The 11,266-nt window shown below is 42.5% G+C and overlaps 1 protein-coding gene across 1 annotated transcript; it reads left to right on the top strand.

The window, feature by feature from the left end:
• Nucleotides 1-903: 903 nt before the first annotated feature.
• LOC124606369 lies at nt 904-10,913 on the top strand. Its single transcript, XM_047138352.1, has 3 exons — nt 904-1,287; nt 5,468-5,690; nt 10,840-10,913. Exons 1-3 carry the CDS (start codon nt 904-906, stop codon nt 10,911-10,913), a joined length of 681 nt encoding a protein of 226 aa, XP_046994308.1.
• The last annotated feature ends 353 nt before the right edge of the window (nt 10,914-11,266 follow it).

Below are 11,266 nucleotides of genomic sequence, written 5' to 3'. Positions count from 1 at the left end.
TGTCACAGCCAAAGTATTGCCGGATAGGTCTGTTATTAAGTGCTGATTTTGTTCAGACTGAATATCATCCAAAAAACCGTAGACTTTAGTGCAGAGATTTTCATGTTATACCCAATGCATAACATACAAAATTGTTGAGGTGTCCGTGACTACTTGTTGAAGTATGACCTCTTTGATTTTGACTAGGGATGTCGTTTGTAGGAAGTGTTTATCAACAGAAATGGAGTTTTAAAATCACGTCATTCTTTCTGAAACACCTAGCATTAGTAAGAACTCACATGTAAAATAATTAACGAAAGAAAATCATTTCAAGATGATACTGAAATTGTAAAGGCGTTTATGACGAATATTTGCGAAAGTTTTTTCTGGGAAAGACCTTCGCTTTCGTCCACTGCAACATTACTCTATACCGCTGTACCATTCCGCATTGATACCGACATTATGAGAGAAAGCCCCAACGAGAGTGCGTGTGTATTAGTTGCCAATGAGAATGTGTGATTGTCACTCGAAAACGGTCTGCACTATACGTAGTCTCTGCACGACGGCTGGCCCATGGTAGTTTGTTGCCTGCACTAGCATACGGCCGTGTGATTCAGATACGTCAATTACTGAAAATATATTCGAACCTATATCCCAGCGCCCCTCTCACAGTTGTAGTGTAACACTAACGTCTCGCTGCACGCAGCAGACATCGGTCGCAGGTGCCAAAGAAAGACAATAGCGTCTGATTTGGCGTGATTCCGTCGCTTAGCGGCCGCACTGAATACTGACTTGGCGGCGTGCCCCTCCATGAACGCGATTGGCAAGTGCGGTATAAGAACAACGGGACGCGTAACGCCGCCACTACGCACAGTGGCACCGGCGCCCGCTGACCGAAGCGACACGGCGCCTGTCCTCGACACCATGGCCGGCTGGCCCCTCGTAGCTGCCGCCTTCCTGTGCGCCAGCGCTGTCCAGTGTGTGCCCGTGGAGCAGACGACCGCCGCGACAGCCATAACGGAACCCGGTCACAGTTTTGGACAGCCCGGTGCGGATGGAGAGGTGGGACTGCCAGTGAGTGAAGACGGTGTGTCCTCTAATGCAGTGAGACGACGAAATGGCGCGGAATCGGCGGAGGAAAACAGGATAGAGCCGACCACTCGGGAGCGTCTGGTTATGCAGAGACTGGGCGTGAGGTGCTCCGGCGGAGACATCCTCTCCTGCTTCATGGTGGAGCTCACCGACTACTTTGACGGCTTCATGGCCAGGAGTAATGTGAACCTGCTGCCTGGCGTCAATCTCACCCAGGTGAGGATTCTTCACTCGTCGATTGGGCGAATACCTGTGGACAGAGGAGAGACCAAGGCAGTTTTGGTAGAAAGCGAACGCAGAATCCGGATGTTTTATGCGAATGGATCACGTTTTAGTAGTGTATTTACTTCTCAGAACTGACATGCACAGGGTTTTTAACGCGATTCTTTCGGTGTGTTAACTATTGTCTTTAATTTTTAACTATTGTTAAACGTACTACGACGTGGTTCACCTTTAGGTTACGCTCGTTACTTACAAATGAATTGTTTGATTATATTTCAAACTGGTTTTCACGTGTCTGTAACTCAGTGATTTTATATAACTGCGTAGGCTTCTGCGGCCAGATTCAGTCGACATTCGGGCACGGTTACAGGGGCTTCTCCTGGGTTTGCTGGTGACCCAGTATGACGCCGTAATATACTCACAAAACTTTTATGTGCGTCGTCACCGGTCTTACTTTAGGTTATCAGTAGTGCTTCCCGAACGATATGGCTTTGCGTTTACAATCCTTCTTATTAACTTAGAGAACGATATTGGAAAACCGCTAATAGGTACACATGTCGAGTGGCTGTATGAAGGCTAATTAGTATCTTCACCCCATGAAACCTGATAATCTATGTGCGATAGTGTAAATAGTATGCGTTATCAGCGCCGTAACCACTGCTGCCCTTTTCTACTTTCTCTAGATGTTGGTCCTTCAACATTTACTGATTCACTATAGGAACCCAGTGCGTGTGATCCTTTATCACTTTTCATTGTACGTGCGCACTATACACATTGGATGCGCAACTATTTTCACTTAATTCACAACTATTGACGAATGTTCCTGATTATTGGTTGAAAATCATCTACGATTTTCCTTTTTTAGTATCAAGTTGTTTAGGATGAATAATTTTATCACTCACCCTTGTCATTTCCGAATCGATGGAATGTGTAAAAGTGTATAAGGGGAGAAGAATTCATTTAATCCAAACATGGCTTGACAAGAAATCTATTGAGATTATCTTACTATTTGATGCGCTCGTAATAAGAAGTTTCACGACACGAGGATCATACATCATAACTAATGACCGCCAATAGTTTCTTCATCCAAAGAATAGTTCCCTTTTTACTTCAACACTACGTCACAAAAGACATTATTGCATGAATGTTTATGTATGAACCGAGTCAAGTTCTTTGTTAGTTCTCGTCGAAAACTGGTGATTAAGTATATTGTTAGTAGTACTCAATATTAACTGTTTCAGAAAGGTCACGATTCCATTTGTCGACTTGCGTGTAGGACAGACTTTATGTTTCAATTGCTAAGACATTTGTCTGTAACGTCGTTTTCATTTCACTAGACTACTGAAATCAAAATTTCAGGGTTAACTATTTGCATAAGAGTGTTTAGTCATGTACAAGAACGTAAATAGCAGGATCTTTTTATATCACCCTTGAAAAACTTTACACTTTTAAATTTCATTTATATTTTTAATTTCTGTGTTTATTTTTTTCTCAGGGTCTATGGATCGATGTGAGCCAAAATTACCTGGGCATGGAAGGAGTTCCCAGAGCACAGATCACACATGAAAAAATTAGAAAAAGTGTGTTAACACATTACAACGAAAAGTTCTAAATTATTGCGAGCACTGGATTAAGAATAAAAGGCCGTTGCTCTAAAGGCCTTTCAACATTCAGATTTTAAAATCTAGGGTCTATTAGGTATAGTTATTAATACTGCTACTGCAAAATTCTGAAGTTCTTAGAAAGAGTTGTCCCATGTGTCGTATATGTCGCCCGAATTTCTGGCGGCTAGATGCGGCGTATGGCGCGAGTGCAAAAGCGCTATCTGAGCAGTCAGTTACAGTCAGCTGTGCGGATAGAGAACCGGCTTGGGACGAATGGGTCGTAGCGTATCTGAGATTACACGTGAATTGGGATCACATATACCTAGGCTGCATGTTAAACATCGCAGAGACAATATTTCCATTTGCGTAAATCACACAAGTGTTTGACGAACCGGTGTCACATCGCTTCCACATAGCCATACGGCGTGGATCGACGGTCTGCTAAACAGTGAGTCAGAATATCGGCAATCTGAATGTGGGACGTCAAGGACAGGTTTCTGCTACGATTGTACATCGCATAGGCTCCAGCAGCTCCTACCGACAACCCTCGTATTTTGTTGCCCATTACCATTTCCCAGACCGAGCGAGGTGGCGCAGTGGTTAGCACACTGGACTCGCCTTCGGGAGGACGACGGTTCAATCCCGTCTCCGGCCATCCTGATTTAGGTTTTCCGTGATTTCCTTAAAATCGTTTCAGGCAAATGCCTTGATGGTTCCTTTGAAAGGGCACGGCCGATTTCCATCCCAATCCTTCCCTAACCCCGAGCTTGCGCTCCGTCTCTAATGACCTCTTTGTCGACGGGACGTTAAACACTAACCACCACCACCACCATTTCCCATTAGTGTAGAGCAGACATTTCTGTGCAACGGCATGGGAAGTGTTACCCATCGGCAAATATATGTTTAGTGTTCACTGAGTTAATACTGCAGTTTCTTTTTAAAACGTTCGTTTAATTAAGCACAAATCCCGCGAGGGAGTATATACTGATGAAATACCTGAACAGCGAAACGCACAAAATTTACAAAATAATAGCCCAGATTGTTCTGATCATCCGTTTATGAGCTAAGATCATGCGGATTTCAGAGGTAAGAAAGGAATAGGTTGACAGTTAGATGTATAAACAGAGCAAGAGTGAGAAACTGCTGCCATTACCAGGAAATTGTTCATTGTTGCGTTTTGGTGTTCCGCTGTTTATGCGATCTCGAAATGTATTATCCTTACACCGTTCCAAGTTTATTCAAACTGATCAACTCATCTGCACTGGACGTGCAGTTTATTATAGACGAATTTCTACACGCCGCCGGAACATGTTGAGTCCGAGAAATGACACAAAAGTAGCTACAGTGATGATGTAGTATATTCATTTAGTGGTGCTCACCTGCACAATAGTCCACACACCTCGGCATTCGTTGCTTCTATTCCTCAAAATATTTTTATTACGTGTCACTTCCGTGAGGAGACACTGGTGCCCAATCGTTTCTGCCCTCTCGTGCAACGCAAGATCACGTGTGTAGCAAACTGCTCGTACACTGCAGCTGACTGGTCGATTTTGAAGAAACTTGTACCGACATAACGTTACAGTTCACTAAGATGCCACGACAGCCTGTTCCGTAGTATAGAGAATTTCGCGCGCAAATGCTCTAGCGATTAGACTCAGTAGATCTCTCTCAGCTTTACTTCTGCCAGTACCTAATCTCGTAACTTCGAAGTTTCACAGCTCTCCTGGAAATCTTTTGGGCCTAGGACTTCGAGAAGAAAGGAAACTATATCTCTGGCTGTAGACAAGCCATGTCTCGGTGATATCCTTTCTTCGAGGACTGTTAGTCTCGCGAGGTATACAGGAGATTTTCTGTGAAATTTGGACTTACTGGCAGAACTAAAACTAAAATGCTTTTGGATAGGTCAATCGAAAGAGCACTTGCCTGCGAAAGGCAAAGGCCCTAGCTTCGAATCCTGTTTCGGCACACATTTTCAATCTGCCAGGAACTTTCAGTTCAACGGTAACGCTCGATGTCAGGCATGGTGGTCTAGCGGTAAAGCGCATGCTCAGAAACCGAGAGGTCCCAGAATCGAATTCCGGTCAGACCCAGGAAACTCTGTCTGTGTTTAACCTAACATCCACTTCTCAACAGTCTTAGGAGTCGCCACACAAGACTCATAATTCCTATTACATGTTAACCTGTAGGTCCTCTCTCTCCAGACTGGCCCCAGTCATTCAGTCACACGGTATAATATACTTAATACCATAAGTATTGATTATTTTTACCAATTACCTCTTGAATACGCAGTGTTGCCCACTGATATGGTGGTCGAGTAAAAATGGGTGAATTAAAAAATGATATGCATTTCATTGTCAAGGGCAGTAGCTAGACTACTTGTGGGAAATAGAGCAGTACTTAGTTTTAGCACTCGATCGTTAATTTTTGTACTTCCAAGAAAACTTTTCATACCGGTTATGACTATAGGAGACCTGCCACCATTCCTGGGTCACCGCAACAGTCTCAGCACTAGCAACTAGTGCTTGCTGTTGTTTCGCGTGCACGCTGTTACACGGGTACCCGTTCCACAGGTGTGGCCACAGCAGCCGCTCAACTCCAGCGAGGAAGAGCCGGCCGCGACCTCGCGGTCTGACGGCGACTCCGGCCCGTCGCTGCTGCAGCTGATCGGCCGGAAGGTGTGGGCGTTCGCACGCAGCCACGTGCTCAGCCTCGACTTGCGGCCCGTGGCGGACTTCGTGCAGGAAGCGCGTACGCGCGGCTTCCTTCGGAGCCTAGAGCAGGCAATCGGGGCAGGTAGGTTCCGGTCACAACACGTCTGCAACTGCGTTGTCATCGTTTTTGTCGTGCCCTGATCTAATGTACGCGACAGTCAGACAGTCAACATGAAAGTAACTTATTGGAGCAGGTTCAGTTTAGGTGTCTACTCAGAGGTGCAAGGAAGCAGGATTGCTTCAAACAGTCAGTCCACCTCAGGTAAACTATTGCATCTAAATGAAAAATATATAAATAAAGGAAAACTCATTTTTCTAATGACACTCCGCATCGAAAAATATTCATAGTCTAGGGGAGAATATTTTTCAGCTTATATTATTTTATTTTATCCGTTAGAAATATTAGCGATAGTCTGTGGCTTTAAACCAGTCGATTTGTATATAAAATAACTTTTCTACTTCCATTGACGATTACCTTTCTATTTACATTTTGCACGAAGCATTTCGGGAAATGATTTCCTTTTTCAAGTGAGTCTGTAATATGTTCTGACATTTTATTCGTGATGATTTCAATGCGTGAGGTGCTGCATTGTTCTTTAAATATAACAAACAAATGCACTGTTCTGTAAATACAACAGACCATTGCAGTACCTCACATGACGATAATGTCAGGAATTAAATGATATAACACACGAAAAACGTTCTTGAAAATAGGCATCATTTCCCGAAACGAGTCGTGAAACACATAAAAAGATAATCGTGGCTGGCAGTAGGAAAGTATTTTATAAACAAAGCCTTTTACGTTGTTTTAAGTAGGTGACGATTTACAACTTCTAAATATTTGTGAAGAAACATTATTTGCACGTTAACTGTGAGTCGTTTTACTATAAACAAACAGCTTCGGTCAAACAACGGATCTTATTTAGGCATGAAATGACATCTATTATGGGACTGTCACATCGTGAGACCTGCATCAAAGCGATGGCAAACGGGGAAGTGCCCAGCACACACCTAAGGTTATAGGTTAACATATTACTTTAAGTGTTGGCTGCTTTCCCGCATACTTTCTCTTTGCTACATGTTGTATTTAGAATTGATGTAGATACATGTTATCATAATCTGACTTATGTCCTGTAATTGATGTTTTACACCCGATGACCGAATCTCATCATTTGTAATAAAGTGGCATACAGCTACTATGCAAATCTCGATTTTTCAAAAATTTGTCTGTTTCTCAGACGGACCATGTGGAATACGATGTTTTTGAATTTCCGAGTGCGAGGAGCTGGTCAACAGGTAACGCTCTTCACGGAATGGCAAAGCCATTTCTTCTTTTCCCATTTACATATCAGTCATACACTTATTGTTTTTTACTTCTCAGTCTGATCAGTCTCAGACTGATTTGATACTATCCTTCATCTTTTCCTATTTTATGCTAATTTTTTCATCCTGACATAACTACCATAGCCAGCATCTTCCATAATGTAATTATTACAGTTTGTCTCCGCTGTTTTTCTCCTCAACTGATGTTTTCCATGGATAAGTTTAGTGTTACTACACGCCGCAGTGGGTATCCCAGCACCTGTGTCTTCTTCAAGCATTTTTTTTTTCATAATTTCTTTACTCGTCTTTTCTTCTTGATATCTCTTCATTCCTTATCTTATTTGTCGACTTACTTTATAATATTCTTCTATTTTACCGCGTTCCAAATGCTTCCGGTTTCCTCATCTGTCTCTTCTTTTCTTCTTCTTCTTTGACTTCATTATTAACTTCTTGTGAATTTGTAGAAAAACGAAAACAACAAGGGCTGAATTTCTGGATATACTGTAAAATGCATCTAAGGACCCACGATGAAGGAAGCATATATTTTAATGTCCCGTCGACGACGAAACCAATAGAGATGGGGCACTAGGTCCGATGGTGAAGGAAATCAGTCGTTTCTTCTTTAATGAACGAAGACTGAGAGTGCCCTTACGTGACTTAGGAAATTCACGGGAAACCGTAATCTGAATGGACGGTTCTCTATTTTTAATAGACAGATTGATGACTGTGCCCAAAGCACAGCGCTGCATCATGTCTTGGCATTGCTCCATTATTGTAGCTCATCATGTGTGCGGCGTGACAATGGATGTCGAAAATACATAACGTATTTTTTACACCAGACATACAGTACAATTAACAAGATACAATAAACATTTTGCAACTGAATACTGAATGATGACCTGTGCAGTATATTGCGGATTGGCGAAAAAACAGTTAATAGCCCCAACAATGTCAGAATTAACGAAAACACACCAAGGAAGAATATAGCAATAAAATGACAATAAGGATATGGAACTCTAAATAAGGAAGCATATTTTACAGCATTAGACAAAATGTATTTTACTTGGTCTCCGAGACATACAGCGAGTTGGACTCATCACTACGTTTCGTAGAGTCCCTTGCTGCCTTTTTCTGTCTGTATTTCAAGACCAGCTGCATTTTTCTGTCTGTATTTCAAGACCAATCTCATGAACTAGTGTAAGAATTTTGATACGATTTTCACTGACAGATAGACTCATTCAAGAGGAAGGTTTTTATGTATAATTCACAAATTGTTTGAACTATGATCATGTTTGTCGATTATGTCGTGCTTACTGAGAACTTTCCTGACGTACGCTGTTTAAATAATTTACATCATCATAGAATTTCTAGTTAAAATTCAGTTACCTAAAGTAGTTCCCTGAATTTTAATCATAACTGTAGGCAGTGGTAAATAAAATTGTCCCCTCATTACACAATCTGTCCGCCATAGTTATTTTGCGAAGGCGGGACGGGTCGCTAGTTTTGTATAAATTCAGTTGATAGTTGACTGTTAATGTCTCATACGAACAGCGGGGCCAACAACCCTAGAACTTCCTTTGATGGAAATTTTCGTACCATTTTTGCAGACATTGTGACTGTAACGAAAACCTGAGTCGTTCATTTACATTACTTTAAACCAGGGTTGGTCAACTTCTTTGTCTCCGCTAACTGTTGTATTTCTGTACGTAGTACAATTATATAACAGTCCACAAGTTCCACAGCAGTGGTGAGTTATAAAGTCGAGGAGTAACCTTACTTCATAAAATTTACGAGTATAAAGCAGAGTTGCAATAAGTAAAAGTATCTCGTAATAATTACTTAATAACTACTATGTCAAAATTTCATGAAAACATAATAAAAATGTTCTCAAAACCCATACCACCTACCTCCCATTACAAAGGCTGGAACGCCCACTAGTGGGTAGAGGGTACCAGGCTGACAACCACTGCTGTAAACTACATGTAACGAATTTCAGCTTCACATGAAAAGTCCTTGAGGTTTGTGCTATTTTATGGTCTAATAAGGCATAAAAAATTCGGCTCACTTTTATCTCTCAAAAACATGAAGTTTGTAATGTACACTTAAAAACGAATAGGTTTTTGAAAAACCCAAACGGCCAAAATTGAATTTTTGAGGATATGCGCTCGGTTCCGGGAATAAGTACAGCATCATGGACTAGGTGCTTCCGGTAACACATTTAAAATTTAGTGAGGTATGTTGTGTCATGCTGAAAAATTCCTACATTTAGAATAACCGTTAACTACGACTGAAAGGAATAATCAGCTGTACCAATATTTCATGGAGATAATGTGGGCTATGGACCATAATACAGTAGTGAAAAATGAAAAAGGAGCTCTCTCAAGTAATGACAGCTACATGATTATTCGCTCGAGATAGCCTACCTGTTGTCAACTGTAACTAATCACAGTAACCGTCATAAATGTCAGTGGGTAGATTGGTCAGGCAAACAATTTTAGTATGTCGTGCAGCTTCTATAGCGTCAAAGTGGTCCTGTGAATTATGCATAGAAACCATCACAGGGGTGTTGTAGGTCATCTTGGGAGTGTCGTAAGATACTTGTTTAATGACCTTGTACGGTGAGACTGCACTTTTCCAGCAATTCAGTTAAAGTTGAACTGGGCTCAGTGTTTTAATTCTCAGCATGTCGCTCCTACTCCATCTATATTACTGTCTTTGCTGGCCTGTGGAGGCGTACCCCTTGTACTTTCCCGTCGCATTATAGGAATAATTATTGTGAAAGTACATTTGGCATGAATCTGGCACTGCTATTCAAACAACCTGGAGACAGGCTAGGTAATCACATTGTTGGATTTCGTGACGTGATTGTTCGGGATGGTGTTCTAATGGGGGATGGGAAGACAAATGGTTCAAATGGCTCTGAGCACTATGGGACTTAACAGCGAAGGTCATCAGTCCCCTAGAACTTAGAACTACTTAAACCTAACTAACCTAAGGACATCACACACATCCATGCCCGAGGCAGGATTCGAACCTGAGACCGTAGCGGTCGCGCGGTTCCAGACTGACGCGCGTAGAACCGCTCGGCCACACTGGCCGGCGATGGGAAGACAGCATTGCGATACTGACGGGAGGAGCATGTATTCGTAAAGTGTATTCGTAGAGCTACAACAACGAAACTAAATGTATGAGGGATAGTCGTAAAGTATTTACTATTACCTCGAAAAAATAAAGTTATGGAAATATTGTTTTTTGTCTGAACGTTCATGTCAGCAGTGCTAGAACGTAGGCAACTACTCGTACCTCTGTTTTTTGGTGCATGCCGTCAGACGAACCAAAACGTAACGACGCAACCCATTGACGATATGCAATCGAGGCGGCGCAGTTGTTAGCACACTGGTCTCGCATCTGAGAGGATGACGATTCAAATCCGCGCCCGACTATCCAGGTTTAGACTTTCTCTGATTTCCCTGAATCGCTCCAGACATATTCCATGATAATTCCATTAAAAGAAAACGGCCGATTTGGATCCCCATCCTTGATGCAAACCGATCTTGTGCTCCGTCTCTAAAGAGCTCCCTGTGGACGGGACGTTAAACCGTAATCTTCCTTCCTTTGTGTGGTAATTCTGTTTCGGCAGAAATGTTGCAGGTGAGTCAAGTTCATCCAGATTGGTAAGGATTTTATCTGGAGTGGCACCAGTACACCTGCAAAATTTCCCCTGAATAACCGCACTTGTGTTGCTCCAATTTTGTTTTGGCTGTTATGGCGGCGTGAGGCGGTACTGTGGCGCGGGGTTGTCAGTGTTTACCAAGACTGTAGAAAAAAAATTAATTATCTAACTTTATCTTTTTGAGATGATAATTAGAACTTTTGGAGTGTCTCTTCACACTTCGGGTGTATTCCAGGGGTGTGCGTGCGTAATACTCGGAACGGTTTTCCTGGCACTCACATTTACCCGTATTATTGCACGTACCCTTGAGCAAACAGTAATGTGCTGCAGTTTAACTAAAAAAGATCATCAATTTCCACCCAGTACATTAACGTAAACATGGTTCCTACAGCACCACTTCTGGTCTTCATCGACTCTCCGTTTACAGTCTGTGATCAGGTGCTATACGGCGTGGAGTTCGTACGTCTCATTATACAAGCAATAATACACCGAATGCGTTTTACGTTACCAGGTCGCAGCGAGAAGCTCACCGTCGGCGGTATCGACTTACCGATCGGCAGCAGTGACAGCGGGAGCGATGACGATGACGACGACGACGACGACAACGACAAAGACAACAGCACGAGGACGACGATGACGGCGATCGTGCTGAAGACGGTGGT

Source organism: Schistocerca americana, chromosome 3 (genome assembly GCF_021461395.2).
Source record: "Schistocerca americana isolate TAMUIC-IGC-003095 chromosome 3, iqSchAmer2.1, whole genome shotgun sequence".
NCBI classification, from domain to species: Eukaryota; Metazoa; Arthropoda; class Insecta; order Orthoptera; family Acrididae; genus Schistocerca; species Schistocerca americana.
This window is presented reverse-complemented; position numbering and strand designations above follow the sequence as displayed.

What these genes read in the sequence shown, in the direction of transcription:
- LOC124606369 (XM_047138352.1), top strand. Translation starts at nt 904, where the DNA reads ATGGCCGGCTGGCCCCTCGTAGCTGCCGCCTTCCTGTGCGCCAGCGCT. An exon ending in CTGGCGTCAATCTCACCCAG is followed by an intron (nt 1,288 to 5,467) that starts GTGAGGATTCTT and finishes CCCGTTCCACAG; the next exon opens with GTGTGGCCACAGCAGCCGCT. An exon ending in AGAGCAGGCAATCGGGGCAG is followed by an intron (nt 5,691 to 10,839) that starts GTAGGTTCCGGT and finishes GGTGTATTCCAG; the next exon opens with GGGTGTGCGTGCGTAATACT.